The sequence below is a fragment of the Scyliorhinus canicula genome, chromosome 8 (genome assembly GCF_902713615.1).
Source record: "Scyliorhinus canicula chromosome 8, sScyCan1.1, whole genome shotgun sequence".
NCBI lineage: Eukaryota > Metazoa > Chordata > Chondrichthyes > Carcharhiniformes > Scyliorhinidae > Scyliorhinus > Scyliorhinus canicula.
The window spans coordinates 67619482-67638058 of record NC_052153.1 but is presented as its reverse complement, the minus strand read 5'-3'; the positions used below and the strand labels follow the sequence as shown (position 1 = coordinate 67638058).

Sequence of the window (18577 nt, the reverse complement as noted above, 5' to 3'; positions counted from 1 at the left end):
CATGTTAGTCTTCTGTTCTCCTCCCTCCTCTCAGTTAGCACATGAATAGTCACAGTGAAACTTGGGATGGTTAGGTTTTCCTTGCTGAATTTAACAGCCCCAGCAGTATGGGAAACATTGTCCTGCAATTTTAAGAAAGGCATTTTCTATCTCTATTTTTCATTCAGTGGTGCAGGCAGGAATGCAGCCCCCTTGTGATCAGCCCTGATTAGAATGTCACTATTTCTCTAAAGAGACAGAATTATGTGCTAATGTACAGGGAAATTGCAAAAACAAAAATGCACTATTTAGAATTTCTAATTTTGTCGGTTGCCTTTACATTTCATTCTTGTGGAACTTCATAATAAAGGAAGTTAAAGCTGTGTCTGCATTAATTATGGGGTGATTACTTAATTGCACTGAGTCTTGTTTCCAGAATAAAGTACTGTACTTAGGATGTATTAGTATTGACTGGGCTAAAGCAAATTAGAGATTTGTCAGTTCCATTAGTTGTAATTCAGGGAAACTATATCCAGACCGTATTATGAAACACCTGGCTCACCCACCTCATCCTAAACTGCATCTGATCCTTCACCCTCAGATGGGTCTCTTGCAGCATCACCACATCAGCTTTTAAACTCTTCAAATGCGCAAGAACTCTCGCTCCCTTCACCGGTCCCCAACCCCTTCACGGTCCACATCAACATTCTGACCGGGGGTCTCTCACTTCCCCCCCCCCCCCCCCCCCCCAATCCACCATCGCCATTACCCCAGGCACTGCCCATTCTGTTGGACCCACCCCATCCTTTTGTTACCATCGACCCCCTCCCCCCTTCGCCAGAATCCCTCATTCACTTCTCTTGCAAACATCTCACCCAGTATCAATCGTATCCCCCCACCATTCACACATCCCAGGTCCATCGAAACCTGCTCGACCAGACAGGGTCTAACGACCGCGGCCCCTGCCCTCACCACACTCCCGCTCACTACACAACCTTTGTTTGCTAGTGCAGTGACCCCTGCCAGCGCACCCCCTCCTCCCCCCATAATGCGATTCCATGTGTCCAAAATCCACCACCTCCCTCAAACCAAGAAACAAATAAGAACCGCATCCATAAGGAAGAAACCAAAAGACATATGAAGCCCTCCCCCATTTTAAGAAACAAAAACACAACCCAATCCACATTGAAATCCCTCAATAAGAAAAACAATCCCCGTCTCCACCAATCAAGTCCAAACCCCAACTCTCTTCTCAGTCCCAGTCCCTCAAACTTAACCAACGCCTCAGCTGCCTCCACAGTTTCAAAATGAAAGTCTTTCAAATTTTTAGCCACTCTTGGCTTCACTGGGTAGACCACTCCGAACCTCACTCTGCTGCTGTACATTGCTGCCTTCACCCGTCCAAAGGCCGTCTGTTTTCTTGCTAACTCCACCGTCAGATCTTGGTATATTCGTATACCAACGCCTTCCCACTTCACATCTCGTCTCTCCTTCGCCCAGCTCAAAACCTTCTCCTTCACGTGGTAGCTGTGGGAGCAGACTATGACCGCCCTTGGTACCTGCCTGAGCGTCCGATGTGCCTTGTCCAACTCGTAGCGGGAGGGTTCTTCCCCCTCTCCCATCAACTCAGCAAACATCTTTACAAAGTACTCAGTCGGCCTCAGGCCTTCCACCCCCTCAGACAGGCCCACGATTCTCACGTATTGCCTCCTCGGCCTGTTCTCCAGATCCTTCACCTTGGCTCTGAGCCCTTTGATGACCTTCGCCACCGTCCGCAGCTCCTCACTCATCGAGGTGAACTGGTCGCCGTGCTGCAACAGTGCCTCCTCCACCCCCTTCAACTTCCCTCCTTGCTCCTGCACTCGACCGACATCTTCATCACTGCCGCCTTCACCTGGGCAATCGCCTCGCCTCCTCCACCCACTCTATAAGCGAGGCCGTCATATCCCCCAAAGCACCTCCAAGTGCTTGGCAAACAGCCTCTTGAAATCCACCAACATCACCTCACTCACCTTGAGGGGAGCGGCCCCACCCGATGACCCAGTCCCCGCCATCTTCCTTCCTGCAAGAATCACAGCAGCATTTTCGCTCGCCCCTTCTTTCCAGGATCTTTCTTCTGGGACTTCGACATTGCCCAACCTCCTTGTGACTTCATACACCAACTCACCCAAAACAACCCCGAGACCAGGCATAGAAGTCCAAAAACCAGAGACTCTTGCAGGAGCCACATAACATGCCACCACCGGACACCTCAATTTAGAATCCAGAGGGATAAAAAGGTGCAATCTGTAGTTTGGTAACTTGGCTGGCTTCAAGCGATTTTCCTTCACTGGCCTTGTGCTTCTGATTTAAAGATGTAGCTGATTTGATTGTTCTGACGCGGCCGTTAGATCGCGTGCCCTGTCTGCAACAGAGAGATCCCTAGATGGTCACAGTCAGTCAACAGGGTTTGAAGCTTGCAAGGTAGGTTGACGAAAAAGGCAGGAATGACAGACTCCACTGCGCTGCTCTCATCAGCATCTGAGCTGCCTGTCCTCTAACTGCAGAGAAAGTAGATGTTCAAACACACATAGGGTAGGCCTGTAACATGTCCATCACCCAGTGATTCAAACACAGTCATGCCAATTCAAGTCTGGGTCTCCTTTCAGCCAGTGTCCCATTGTTCAAGTGATTTGCTTTAGTGTATTCTCATTGTAGGTTTATGAGTTCATGCCTGGTAAAGTTAAACGGTGAAGTCGCCATAGTCCCGGATGACCATAGCCTGCTTTCCACTTTGAAGGGGAGGGCTGACTGGTGTTGGTTTAACCTGAGGATCACCACGTCTCAGGTGGGGGGCAAGATTGAGAAGGCCAGGCCTTCACGAATAACCTCAGCCGGTATGGAAATTGAACCCATGCTATTGATCTTGCTCTGCATCATGAACCAGCTGCCTAGCCAAGTGAGCTAAACCAGCCGCCATGTCTGGAGACTCTACTAAATATTCCAGGTGATTGCCTTGATGCCTTGCTAATGGTGACAGGAAATATGACCCATTCATATTTTCCTGAGACCATTGTCTTTGTTAGGTCTTCGAAGACACGATGACTGGGATTTTCTGTTCTGAGTTCACCCTGCCACTGTTGTCAGTGTGAACGGAGAATTTGATGCTCAGTCAAAACTCCATTCACTGCAGTGGGACCGGAGAATCCCACCAGCATGAACGGACAAAGAATTCCAGCCTAAGGGCACGATTCAATGGGACAAAAACAGAGTCCCATTTCTGGCACGTTCTCAGCGCAAGACCCCACTACACACCGACACTTTGCCGTTTATTTTTGCTTTGGCAGGGAGGGAATGTCCCGGTCTTCACGTCTTTCAAGGAAGAGTACTCATGGAACTGGGCGCCATTTTTAAAAGCCACCCCGATCTTTTGACCCCCTTCAGCTACCCTACCGCGACCTCCAAACTCTCCCCCGCGCCCACAGTCAACTTATCTCTTATGGGGTTCTTGGGCCAAGCCTCTCCCCCTCCACCCCAATCTTATAGGCATGACACCCCAGGCCCGATCCCTGGCACAAGCAACCTAACACCCGGACACCTTAGCACTGCCAACGTGGCAATGCCAACCAGGCACTCTCACAGTGCTAATCCTGTGTGGACCAGTGCTAAACGGCACCCTGGTGAAATCACCCAGATGCAAGCATTACTTCCCAAGTCCATTGGGGAATTGAATCTCGCGGGATGTTTCGAGCGTCGCAAGTCTCACAAAGGCCTCTCACCAAGTCTGGCACGACGAGGCCGGTAAATCACGCCGCATGTCTCAATCTCAGTTGATTGGGTTGTGCAGTTACATTCGGTGATGCAAATTGGGTAGCCATCTTTCCTGTGAGCTCAAAGTCACACTTTCGTTGCTGTTTTTAAAAGTTCCGATCAATTTTTCAGCCCATTGGATTAAAAATCATTATTTGAGATTAAGCATGTTTTTGTCTCCGTCGTTGGGATTTCCTCGAAACCAGTAACATCTATTTTTCTATTTTTAGATAACAATGAATGTGCTTCACAGCTTTCACTGTGTGGATCAAAGGGGCTTTGCCAGAACTCACCTGGAAGTTTCAGCTGTGAATGTCAGCGAGGATTTTCCCTTGATAACACTGGCTTAAACTGTGATGGTATGTACCGAGAGGCCTCACTTTTTCAACACATTTATGCAGTCTGTATGTAATGCCTTAAATTACCCTTTAAGTGGAGATGCCGGCGTTGGACTGGGGTGGGCACAGAAAGAAGCACTACAACACCAGGTTAAAGTCCAACAGGTTTTTTTGGAATCACTAGTTTCGGAGCGCAGCTCCTGCATCAGGTGGGCGGCACGGTAGCACAGTGGTTAGCATAGTTGCTTCACAACTCCAGGGTCCCAGGTTCAATTCCCTGCTTGGGTGACTGTCTATGCGGAGTCTGCACGTTCTCTCTGTGTCTGCGTGTGTTTCCTCCGGGTGCTCCGGTTTCCTCCCACAGTCCAAAGATGTACAGGTTAGGTAGATTGGCCATGCTAAATTGCCCATAGTGTCCAAAATGGTTAGGTGGGGTTACTGGGTTACGGGGATAGGGTGGAGGTGTGGGCTTGGGTGGAGTGCTCTTTCCAAGGGCCGGTGCAGACTCAATGTGTTGAATGGCCTCCTTCTGCACTATACATTCTATGATTCTACGAGGTGAGTCCTGTTCAGTGTCTGTTCACGCTGCTACCAAATTAAGTTTAATCAAGATGATATTTACACTGTAGTGGGGGAAGGGGACGTGGAGCAATGAGGCTGGATAGAGGGCCAGCGACAGGTGGACATTGAAAAAGATATTGTGGACAAAAAGACAAATAGACTGTAAATGTTGGTGATCAAGGCTAAGAAGGGTGCTGATAGTGTCACATTAAGAGATCAGAATGTGTTTGTGGCAGAACAAAGTTAGGCAGTATGGCAAAGGACAGCGAGGAATAGGGAACAGATGGCCCAAGTTGGGGGGGGGGGGGGTACTAACCATTAATTCCTGTTTTGAATTTTATTGGCAGCAGTACCTCTGTCCTTTCATGCCCACCTGATGCTGGCTAAGCAAATGTACAGCATGCTCATAAATGCTCAGGACCACCCTCAAATCTGTCAAATCCAAAGACAGCAGATTCACACCATGTGATATCAAAATGACTAAACGCACTGGATACTGAAAAAGCCCCGACAACATTCCAGCATTGGCACTGAAGACTTATGCTGCAGACCCACAGCAATGCGTTTGACTCTTAACTGCCCCCTCAAAGGCAATTAGGAATGGGCAATAAATGTTGACACAGTCCCATGAACGAATAAAATAAAGAACTAGCTGTGCCCTGAGCCAAAGCTGTTCCAGTACAGTTACTACACTGACATCTTCCCAGCAATGTGGAAAACTGTCCAGGTATGTCCTGTCCACAAAAAAACCTGGCTAATCCAACCTGGCCAATTATCGCCACATCAATCTACCCTTGATCAACAGGAATGTGATGGAAAGTGTAATCAACAGTGCCATCAAGCGACACTTACACACAATAACATGCTCACTGACACTGAGTTTGGGTTCCGCCAGGATCACTCAGTGACTGAACTCATTACAACCTTGGTTGAAATATAGACAGAATAACTGAACTCGAGGTGAGCATTTAATTGAGTGCGGCATCAAGAAACCTAGCAAAATTGGAATATATGGAAGTCAAAGGGGAAACTCTCTGATGGTTGGAGTCATATCTAGCACAAAGGAAGATGGTTGTAGTTATTGGCGGTCAATCATCCCAGGATATCACTGCACAAACTCCTCAGCTACTTCAGTAATGACCTTCCTTCCATCATAATGTCAAAAGGGGAATGTTTGCTGATGATCACACAATGTTCAGCACCATTTGCCCCTCCTCAGATAGTAAAGAAGTCCATGTGCATATGCAGCAAGACCTGGACAATGTTCAGACTTGGGCTGAGAAGCGGCAAGTAATATTCGAACCACACAAGTGCCAGGCAACGACTGTCTCCAACAAGAGAAAATATAGACATCTCCTCTTGAAATTCAGTAGCAACGGCAGCACGGTGGCGTTAAGAGTCAACCACATTGCTGTGGGTCTGCAGCATAAGTCTTCAGTGCCAATGCTGGAATGTTGTCGGGGCCTATAGCTTTTTCAGTATCCAGTGCGTTTAGTCATTTTGATATCACATGGAGTGAATCTGCTGTCTTTGGATTTGACAGATTTGAGGGTGGTCCTGAGCATTTATGAGCATGCTGTACATTTGCTTAGCCAGCATCAGGGGGGCATGAAAGGGCAGAGGTACTGCTGCCAATAAAATTCAAAATAGGAATTAATGGTTAGTATCCTATCATATGTCATGGGAGCCAACACAAACTGGAGGAACAGCACCTCATCTTCCGATTATGCACATTACAGACTGTGAACTCTCTCCTCCACTTTCACCCCATTTTTATTTCTATCAATTTATTTTAATTTCTTCATTCTTTCATTGATCTGCTTTGCCCCCACAATCCAAAGATGTGCAGGGTAGGTGGATTGGCTATGTTAAATTGCTCCTTAATTGGAAAAAATGAATTGGGTACTCAAAATTCTTTTTAAAGAAATTCAATAGCATTACCATCACTGATTCCCCCTTTTTCAACATCCTGTGTTACGATTGACCAAAACTGAACTAAAATAGCCATCTGAATACTGTGGCTACAGGGCAGAGGCAGAGATTTCTGTGCAAAATAACTCATCTCTTGATTCCACAAAGCCTATCCACCATCTCACCACCTACAAGACTCAAATGAGGAGTATGATGGAACACTCTTCAATTGTCTGGATGAATGCAGTTCCAATAACACTCAAGAAAGTCCAGGGCAATACAGGCTGCTTGATTAGCATTCCATCCATCACCTTCAACATACACTCCCTCTACCTCCAGTGCACAGTGGCAGCAGTGCATACCATCTGCAAGATGCACTGTCGCGACTCACCAAGGCTCCTTCAACAGAACCTTCCAAACCTGTAAACTCTTCCACCTGAAAGAAGAAAGACAGCAGATGTATGGGAACACCACCACCTGCAAGTTCCTCTCCAAACCACACACCATCCTGACTTGGAACACTGTCGCAATTTCTTCACTGTCACTGGGACGACAACCTGGATCTCTCTCCCGAACAGCACTGTGGGTGTACCTACACCACATGTTCTGCTGCAGTTTGAGAAGGCAACTTGTCACCACCTTCTCAAGGGCATTTAAGGACAGGCAATATAAATGTTGACCTGACCAGTGACACAAACGTTCCATGAAAATAATGAAAAAGGGGGAACATGATCAAAACAGTTTTTGGAAGTCTTTAAGGTTTTCTACCATTCTGAAATAAATCTTTAAAATAGTGTTTTAATGTCTGTTTGCAGCTGTCTTTGGCCTACCTACCACCAGTCTAGTTGCATTATCATCCCCAAAGGCAGTTTGAAATTTTATTTTACTTTACATTTTGTCTATAGAGTTAAAGCAAAAACTTTGATTTTGATTTAGAGCAGCAAGGAGGGAATTTTGCTTTAGTTGTTATAATATAACCAGAACTTCACCCAAAGGTCAACTAAGGACGTTCTAGAAAATCATAGCTAGCTGAAGCCTACTTGACAGTTATGCTGAAAGTAAAGGAGCATATTTGTCCAAAGCATAAGTCAACGCAAATACAAATCGTAATGGAAATTGTTCTGATTTTAAATCCTCCCTGTTTCCCAGGACAACCATTCTCATAATAATGAAGCAATACATCACGCAAGGCAACAGCGAAATTAAAATAATTCAGCACTGACCTCAGTGTCTCTTTGATGCATGTTGGAAGAACCATGGAACTACACACCCAATCTTAGAAAGGTCTCATCAGAGTCACACTCATGTTTAGGCAATTTAAATCAGCTGGGTGCAATTCCGTAGGAGCTACTAGCCCTCTGATATCTTGCCCAAGCGAACATTCTTAATGTGTGAGTCTGAGCAGTGAGTGTTGACAAGTTAATTGACTATGTCGAGAAATAAGTGTATCACAATCAAGCATGAAGTTAGGACCAGATGTGATGAGAAAATATTACTGAGGAAGGGACTGGTTTGAAAACTCTGATCTGTTTGAATTCAATTGCACTGAATCATACATCAAACGTATATCTAAAATATTGTACCTTTTTCCTCTTTCTTCTGCCTTCTGCTTTCTTCTCATCCATTGCCTGCACTATTTGAATGTACACTGGCAAATCACCTATTACAGACTCTGTCCAGTTTTCACTTCCATTGATTTCAGACAGTCACTGATGGTTTTCCTCAGTAATTTTGACCCTGACTTTATGCTGAAAATGGTAATGGAATAAACACAAAACCCCTAAAGGCTGTGAAACTTGCAGTTAAAATGACTATCTGCTTCACAGTAATGCTGGCTGTCATTTTTTTTAATATCTGAAAATATTGGAAAGCTGAAACAAATTTAGAAATAATGCAAAATACACAGTGGATCAGTTGGCGTCTATAAAGAAAAAGGCAAGTCAGCAGTTCAGTAAAACCAACATTTTCTGTTTTTGCTTGATCAGTCATGTATTGGGCAATTTTTATGCTGTTGCGATTCCATTTTGTTTCCAATTGTTAATTTGCCAAATTGGCTATTAGATTAGCAGATGAAGAAAAAGGGGCTGGATTAGATTCAGCACAATCGTCACCATTCTGTATAAGGGATTTATCAAAGTTGTAAGGTGGCTGAGCTATAATCCTTGGCAAAAAAGAGACTTTAGGTGACCTAACTGAAATTTGCAAGAACATGAAGGAAATTGACAAAGTTGCTCCAGATAAAATGTTCACTTAAGATAAAAAGTTTAAATAGCTGAGTTCACAAATGTAAAACTGGCAATTTTGGAGTGAGAAAAGAAGTAATTTGTAGAAAAGAGTGACCAAAGAGGTCATTGAAGTAGACAGTCCAAATGAGTCCTAAAGATAATCAGATATGGTTATAGAGTAAGAAGGTATTGCGGGATATAATGAGAATGCAGAGAGTTCAGGTTAAGATCATTCAAAAGTGGATGGACTTGTCCCTTTTTAATTATGTTTTCTTTGTTCCTAGAAAGCCTTGCTTTGTTGTCCTGTTTTAAAATGCTTGAATATGAGAAATGTGTATATTTTTGGTTGCCATGTGAGATTTCTGAAAATACGCCAATCCTGCCCAGTGTCAGTCATTGGTTCTCAAGCATCTGTTGTGTGAGCTCTTGCTGTGTTATTCAAGTAAGTTAGCAAGGACTGGCATGGAGCTTAAATAATTTCTACAAAACAGAATTTCTGACATCAGCAGTGGTCTTTTTGGTTAGTCAAATATCTTGTCTTCAACATGAGATCATCTAACAATGCCTGTTGTTCATGTGATGGAAACCAGATGCCTTAGACTGTGTGAACAGGGGAAACATATGTTATGATCCCCATATGGACCAATAATTTTTTTTAAGTTTTTTGAATTCCCAGTAATCAACTTAAAGGAACCTCGCATAAAGATTTCAAGTTTTAAAACATTTACTGTAACAAGCAAACTAAAAGCAACATTGACTAAACAATACGTAATAGGCAATTGATATCTTAAACTACGGAAAATATACCCCCCTTTCAACTTATAACATGATTGGAAACCCCGTACCATAAAGTCATACTTTACATCTTGCTCTCTGCAAAATAGTTTTCACAAGAACCACCCCAACATCATTCAGCCACTCGAGCCTACTCCGTCATTCAATACGATCATGGCTGATCTCATCTTGGCCTTAACTCCACTTTCCTGCCTGTTCTCCATAACCCTTCAACCCATTACTGATCAAAAATCGATCTAATTCCTCCTTAAAGTAATTCATATGTCCCGCCAACCAGCACACTCTGTGGTAGTGAATTCCATAGATTCGCGACCCTTTGAGAGAAGTAATTTCTCTTCATCTCTGTTTTAAATCTGCTACTCCTTATCCTAAAACTATAACCTCTTATTCTATATTGCCCCACAAAAGGAAACATCCACTCTATGTATACTTTGTCAATCCCCTTTATTGCATTATATATTTCAATTAGATCTCCTAGACAAACCATCTCGAATCAATCTAGTGATTGATCTGAACTGCCTTCAATGTAACTACAATCTCATCTAGTAATTGGACCAAAACTGTACACAATATTCCAGATGCCGTCTCGTTAATGCCTTGTACATTTACAGAAACACTTCCCTACTTTTATATTTTATTCCTTTAGCAATAAATGGCAAAGTTCCATTTGCCTTCTTTATTACCTGCTGTACATGCATAATGGTTTTCTGTGATTCATGCACAACGACACCCAGATCCCTCTGCACCGAAACACTCTGAAGTTTTTCTCCATTTAGATAATAAATTGCCATTCTATTTTTTCCGCACAAAATGGCTAACCTCACACTTATCCACATTAAACAACATCTGCCAAATTTTCGCCCCCTCGCCTAACCTATCCATATCTATTTGTAAATTTCTTCTTTCTTTACTGCAAGTTAGTATCGCAGAATTTTAATATAATCTGCAAATTTGTCTATAGGACTGTCTATCTCTGCATCCAAGTCATTAATATGTTTTGTAAATAGTTGGAGCCCGAGGACCGAACCCTGTGGCATTCCATTGGTTATAAACTTGCAAACCAGGAAAATGCTCACTTATCCATCTCTCTGCTTTCTGTCGGTTAGACAGTCCTCTTTCCAAGCTAATAAATTACCCCTAACCCCATGTAATCTTAACTTGTGTATTAACCTTTTGTGCGGCACTTTATCAAATGCCTTCTGGAAGTCCAGATATACTACGTCTACAGGAACCCTTTTATCCACCTTGCTTGTTACATCTTCGAAGAACTCTAGGAAATTAGTCAAACATGATTTACCCTTCATAAAATAATGCTGACTCTGATGGATTGCATTTTGACATTCCAAATATTCTGCTATTAGTTCCTTAATAATGAATTCTACCAATTTCCCAACAGCAGATGTGAAATTACCTGGTCTATAGTTTCCTACTTTTTGCCTCCCTTTTTCATTAAGGGCACTATATTAGCATTTTTCCAATCCACTGAAATCTTTCCCGCAACCAGGGAATTTTGGACCGGGGTTGGCCTTTACTCATTTCATTGAGTTGTCACATGCCAGTGTTGACTGGCAATAATTAGCACTTAGAGGATGCTCAGATTGAAATAGGCAAATGTAACTTTTTATGGTGAGCTTAGTTTGTATCTACCGCTCAAGTACAGCAAGTTTATTCCATTTAATGGATTTCAAAGGTGGGTAAGCCCAGCCATGTGTTTTTCTGAAGCTAATGGCAGAGTGGTGCCTCTCGGACAGCAATCTTTGGACTTCTACTTTTAACTGCAGAATTTCACTTGCTTGAAGTTGCTATAGTGTTTGTTATAAATAACAATGAATGCCATTCATTTCACAATTACTCTGCTAGCAAATGATGGCCTGTTATTTGATATAAAAACACGATGTGCAGGAAAAACTCAGCAAGTCTGGCAGCATCGGTGGAGCGAGAAACAGACATTTCAAGTCTTCCAACGAGAGTCATATTGGACTCTGTTTCTCTCCCCACAGATGCTGCCAGACCTGCTGAATTTTACAGCACTTTCTGGTGTATTTCAAATCTCCAGCATCCACAGTATTTTGTTTTTATTTTAGAGCCCATTATTTGATGCTGGGAACAAGAAAGATTGAATACTTCAATTACGTATAATCACAGAAGTAACCCCTTCTAAATCAAAGATTTAAAAATGGGATCTAAGCTGTCCTAGTGGCTTTGTGAATACATGCACTGCCTGACATGATACTACGTTACACAGACAAAAAAGGCCCTGGGTTTGATCCTCAAACAGTACTGAGTTAACTAATCTCAGTTGACTGTAGGAGTGTTAAAACTGGCAACAGTGCCATTTGGCTACGAAGGGGGAAAATGTTAGGCAAAGCACCCACTCTGCCTTTACTATCCAGTGACCCATGCTGAGAAGTATGCTTGTTGGTGAATACAAATCAGACTTGGCTTGGATGCAATACACCAGCCAGTGCTCAGTGTCTAGACTCAAACGTGAAAAATGGTCACTTGGGAAAGATACTGGAGGCCTGCCAGCACATTTGGAATCATACCCCAGAATGAGTCAGCACCTTCAGGAAAAGAGAGAATAAAATTGGAACTTATGGAAAACCTCACTCTGTTCTCAATTGCCTTGTCTTTTTGCAGATGTGAACGAATGTGATGGAAGCCACAGGTGTCAGCACGGTTGTCAAAACATGCTGGGAGGTTACAGGTGTAGCTGTCCTCAAGGCTACATTCAGCACTATCAGTGGAACCAGTGTGTTGGTGAGCATCATCGGGCTTCAAGTGCTAATACTGTTTTCTGTGTGTTCAAAAAGTCTGCACTCTTATTATTTAAATATTAACAATTTAAATCAGCACACAAAACCTTTCAACATGCAAAAAGAATAACAAGAATCATTTATTTTCTGCTAAATTGAATTACTTAAAAGATGGCTTCCTGGCTTTATAATGTAATGGAAAGTGGTGATTTTCATCACTTCAAATATAGCCTGAGAGGATCATTGTTCAGTATTCAGTCCTTTCCAGTTTTTAGAAATAAATGTGGGGCTTGACTACATTGGCTTTATTGAGGTATATGAACATTTGTGATAGGAGTGTTTGCAGTTTATCCTTACCACATCATTTATTATGTTAAACACAAGGTGAACATGAAGAATACGTTACCTTGGGTTTCTGAGCATTCATTGCATCGATGCGAAAACAAATTCAAATATTGCAGGTTAAAACAAAATGCCTCATGACCCTTCATTTTTTTCCTCTTTATTTCTCTTGATTCACTAAAATGCTGGTTCACAATTTATTTTTTGTAGCTCAATGAAATTAATTCCACCTATCTTCCTGGAATTTGTCGTGTAGACTGAATGAACAAGACAGAACTAATTTTTGCATGTAGAACCTACAACAGGCAAAGTTATCATTGCTTTGCATTGTGTGGATGTGTTTCCCTGACTTTATAGACTTCACTGTATAACTAGGATTTGATGGCAGAGGGGGTCAATGGGAAGGAGGATATGATGACTAACAGGGTCCTTACAGAAACAAAATGGATTACACAACAATTACAGGCAATTTTTTTCTTGGCGAGGAGCCCGCTTGAATTAGTTTCATATGTAATAACAGACCTGCTAACAGGCCAGGAAAAAAAATATTTTGGGCATCAATCGCTTTGCTGTACACAATTATTTTCTGTACTTTTGAGTTATTGAAACCTAACTGGTAAGTAGTTTTTTAAATTTGCTGTGCCACTACCAGATGTTCAGCAGCCTGCTAGTTCAAATGGTTGTTTTCACTTTACAAAGCAGAGTTAACACACATGAGTTAAATATGAAGCATTACTCCATCAAGGAAATTCTGTTCAGCTGTGATGCATTACCATGTTGTTTGTGATAATATAGTTTGACTAGTCAGCCATGCCAGCAACATTCCTTCACGATTTGTTTTCATTCATTCATGGGATGTGGTCATCGCTGACCATTCAAAATGTGGTGGTGAGCCACCTTTTGGAATGAAACTGGGTGACTTAGTCGACCATGTCAGAGGGAAGTTAAGAGTCGACCACATTGCTGTGGGTCTGGAGTCATGTACTGGTCAGAGCAGGTAAATCAGCAAATTTCCTTCCCTCGAGGACATTAATGAACCAGATGTGTTTTTACAACAGTCCTGTAGTTTCATGGTTGCCGACTGGTACTAGCTTATTCCAGATTTATTTAATTAAGCAAATTGAAACTCTCCAGCTGCCACAGTGGAATTGAGACTCCTGTTTCCAAATCATTAATGCAGACCTTTGGATTACTAGTCCAGTAATGTAACTGCAATACCCCGCACGGGGCCTATACGTGGTAGGAATGCTCATCTTACCCCATGCTCTTTGTGGAGTATGAGCTCCCCCACTAGGGTCGGGGTATCTCACTTACCCAGTGTATATAAGGTCTACACAGCGGTGTAAATATTATGTTTGTAAATTAAACTTTGTTCTTATTTTTACTCGGTGTGGACTCCGGCATCCTAATTAAAAAAACATTATGCTGTGGTTAGCATTTGCCCCTGAACAAATTACAACCTTGTCTGTAAGTCAATTGAAGACTAGAGGGAGACTGCACCTCAGGGAGGTGACACGAATATGGATGCGGGCATTTGTATGAGGGAGAGGTTGAGGTAGTACAGGAGGGTAGTGAACTGAAGAGAGAGGGCATGGTGTGCTGAAGTGGAAATAAACAGTATGGTCAAGGCACGGTAGCGCAGTGGGTAGCACTGTTGTTTCACAATGCCAGGGGCCTGAGGTCGATTCCCGGCTTGGATCACTGTCTGTGTGGAGACTGCACGTTCTCCATGTGTTTGCGTGGGTTTCCTCCGGGTGCTCCAGTTTCCTCCACAAGTCCCAAAGGACATGCTTATTGGACACCTGAATTATCCCTCAGTGTACCCGAACTGTCGCCGTAGTGTGGTGACTAGGGGATTTTCACAGTAACTTCATTGCAGTGTTAATGTAAGCCTATTTGTGACAATAATAAAGATTATTATTATAAAATCACTAAGGATGGAAGGTTGCTGCAGCAGAGATGATCAGGATCTCGCACAGAAAGGGTGAGAAACTGATCACAGCTCATTGGCTGGACAGTCCCTGGCAATGCCAGGATTCCAGAGGGCATTGTCCGGTTGGCACTGTCAAGGGGCGGGGATTTGGCGGGTCAGCACTGGTGGACTGGGAGGGGGAGACTAGAGGGGAGGCCATTGGCGACCTGATAGTGGGGTGTCACTCACTTTGAGGGGGGGGAGGGTCTGATGCCAGTGATTGTGGAGGTGGTCTTTGCCAGCAAGAAGGGGCCATAGGGTTATTTCAAGATCAGCGAACCCTTTAAAAACGGCACCCCGATCTCTGAGGATATGGCCTTGCTGGCATCTTCGGATCCCACACCACCTGTGGGCGTAGAGCAACCCTGGCTCCAGAGAAATTTCTATGCGTGGGTGGATTGCGATCTGGATTGCGCCGACCCACCTGGAGGCCACACTTCGGAATTTTGGGGAATTGGGAAGAATTGGCCCATTATAAACTGCCGTATTGACTAAAATCAATCGATACAGTTGCACACATTCACCATTTAATCTCTTAAATGTCAGAACCAAAACATTTGTGACCTGCCTGATGCTAAAGTTTCCAGAGGAATTGCCCATTTCATAAGAACATAACAAATAGGAGCAGGAATAGGCCATTAGGCACTTAGAGTTGCTCTGCCATTAAATATCATGGGCCAGGCCCCTCCTGCTCAGCAGGATATTGCGGTACCACCATCTGAAAAATCTCCACTGGCCCTGGAAGTCACGACTCTATTTTACAATTAGTGGCCTGAAGACTTGGCTTCCACCCATCTAAGGCCAGATGTCCTGCGTCCAAGAGCTGCCAGCCAGTCAGAGAACCAACAGCTCTTCAGGCCCAGCAGTATCTTTACGAGCAGTGGCCACTGCTGGGACTGCAGCAATCCTGGACCAGTGTCCCCAGAGCAGACATGGAGTTCAGTTAAGTTGGGTTGAGGGCCTAATCAAGCAGGAGGGGGTCCCACGGAAATGGCCTATTGTGCTGGGGACCCTCCATGTGAATCAGGGGGTTTCCCACCCCTGCCAAGCTCATAGCGAGTTCACTAGATTTTAATGGCCCAATTTACCCAAGGATGCGGAAGGCTACTCCTAACTTAACCCTCTACTGCTTCTACAGAGGCAGGAAGGCGACAGGCATAACACCCTCTGCTGTCCCACCTGATTTCATATCACCTCACTTCCCTGCTCGCTCCTGTCAGGTATAAGATTCTGGTCTATCTGTTTCAATGGTATCACCTCTTTTTCTTCAACACTAGAGAATATAGGGCTACTCAATCCCTTCTCATAGGGCAATCCCCTCCTTCTGTTGAGCCTTTTGTATAGCCTTCCTTCGGTCAGGAAACTAAAATTGTGCATATTACTACAGGGCCAGAACTTTTACCCCCCCCCCCCCCAGCAGGTTCTGAGCGGGGGTGGGTGTGAAATCTTATCAATGGGAAATCCAACCTGGTCCCAATTAAGACCCGACCATTTAATGGCCTTTTCCCACACAGCTTCAATATCTTGGGGGTAAACCTGAAATTGAACAAATTTGATCTTGGGCGGGGAGAGGGGTGACACTTCTATCAGAAGACCTCATCGGGTCCCTTAGGTCCTGGAGACCTCCCAGACCTATCCCCTAACACTGAATTGTCCCCTTTGTGACCCCACCAGACTTTTCATAGCCTCCCCCACCTCAAACCCCTGCTTTCTTCCAATTACCGGCACTTAGTTCCAGGCAACGAGCTGCAGTGCCTCTTCTGGCCACTGCAGTGCTGTTTCTGGAACAACCGAAGAGCCAATCCCAATGATGGGCAGAAGTCCAACCTTCTGTCAGTCAACGCTCATTAAAGCATGAAATGGCATCGAGCCTGCTGGAGTTGGTGGGGATGTCTAACCGAGACATCCCGAAAACTCAGGCCCAGATGTAGTCTCACTGAGTCCCAATACAATTGCAGTAGTACACTCTTATACTCCAATTCCTTTATAATGAAAGCTAATGTTAAATATCTCTTCTAAATGCTTTTTGTAGCTGTCTATAACTTTATGGGATTCATATACAAGGACACCCAAGTCCCTCTGAATATAAACCTTCCATTTAATTTTGCTACATTTCTATCTTTCCTCCCAAAGTGGAACTTCACAGATCCATGTTATATTCCATGTGCCACATTCCTGCCATTCACCTGTCTGCATCCTTACACAGCCACTTTGCCTGTTCCCCATAATATTTACTTTCTCACCTAACTTTGTGTCATCAGCATGTTTGAATACATATTTATTTCCCTCATCGATATAGATTGCAAATAGTTGAGCTCTGTGATCATTGTGGTACCTCATTGGTTGTAGTCTGCCAACCTGAAAATGACCCAGTTATTCCTGCTGTCTGCCTTCTATCCATTAACCAATGTTCAATCCATGCCCATGCTTATACATTACTGCATTTCAAGAGATGTAATTTTGTGTAATAACCTTTCATATTAAGACCATAAGACCATAAGACATAGGAGTGGAAGTAAGGCCATTCGGCCCATCGAGTCCACTCCGCCATTCAATCATGGCTGATGGGCATTTCAACTCCACCTCCCAGCATTCTCCCCATTGAATGTTCTTTTAAAGATACAAATGCTCTGCATCCGCTAGTTCCCACTTATCCATCCAGCAGTTACATCCTCAACAAGAACATCTCAAATGATTGGTAAACGCTCCTTCCATTTCATAAACTCATTCTGAGTTTATGAAAACTCATAACAAAGTGGCCGGTTATCATGTCCCTTATAAATTATTCTCACATCTTCTGCACAATTGATGTCGGGCTAACTGATCTATCGTTTCTTGTTTACCTTCTCCTTTCTTGAGTGGCGAAGTTACATTTTCTACCTTCCAATGCAGAGGAAACAATCCAAAATCCAGACAATTTTGGAAAATCAAAACCAATACATCTATCTCTGTCGCCACCTATTAAAATTCAAGAGTAGAAGCTATCAGGTCCAGGTGATTTGTCAGCTTTTAGCCCCAATAATTTCTCCGGTACTAAAAAAACTAATACTAATTCCCTTAAGCATCCCTGATTCCTTTTTTTTCCTTTGTCATTTGTTTATGTTAACATGCGGGCTGATGTCTGGGCATGGTGGGAGGATGGGATCGTTGTTACTGTTATGGGGTTTGGGATATTTGTTGTTGGTTATTGATTGTTGTTGGGTGTAAATTTGGGAGAAAAATTGTGAAAAAGGAGGAGAATAAAAATATTTAAAAAAATAAAGCATCTCATTTTCACCTGACCTTGGCTCAGCCATCACTTCCTGAATATATTTTTTTGGCTCCGACTACAAAAAGAGCTTCAACATATTTGTTTAATGTCTCTTCCTTTTCCTTATTCTGACTTTCTCCTGGCTCTGCATGTTTGCTTTTACTGATATCTTTCTTTTAACGTAACTCTTTTGCAAATTTTAAAAGTGCCTTTAACTACTTTACTCTGAACCGGTGTTCTCATTCTTTATCAATTTCTTGGCCATCCTTTGCTGAATATTCAAATCCTCAAGCATACAACTCTTTTTGGTAACATTACAAGCCTCTTCTATTAATCTAATACTCTCTTTGACTCCACTTGTTAGTCACAGTTCGACCACTTTCCTGAGGGGTTTTTATTCTTTAAGGGAATGTATATTTGTTGGAAAAAATAAATTAATTCTTTAAATATTTACCATTGTTTATCTCTCATCATATCTCTACATCCAGCTTCCTAATGTACTTTAAGCAACTCACCCCTTATACTTAAATAGTTTCCTTTGTTTCAGAGAGTAACATAGTCATTATGCGACTGCATTAGTACTCCAAAGGTTTGGATTTATGATCCAAAGACATAAATTTGAATCCCACCACAGCAGCTGGGCAATTTAAATTCAATTA

At 43.2% G+C, this 18577-nt stretch overlaps 1 protein-coding gene across 1 annotated transcript in view; it reads left to right on the top strand.

Moving 5' to 3' along the window:
* LOC119970306 (fibrillin-2) overlaps positions 1-18577 on the top strand; it is a 433007-nt gene that overhangs the window by 406835 nt on the left and 7595 nt on the right. Inside the window, exons 61-62 of the mRNA XM_038804706.1 lie at positions 3999-4127; positions 12239-12358. Coding sequence (XP_038660634.1) covers positions 3999-4127; positions 12239-12358 — 249 coding nt within the window. The remainder of the gene's footprint in view (positions 1-3998; positions 4128-12238; positions 12359-18577) is intronic.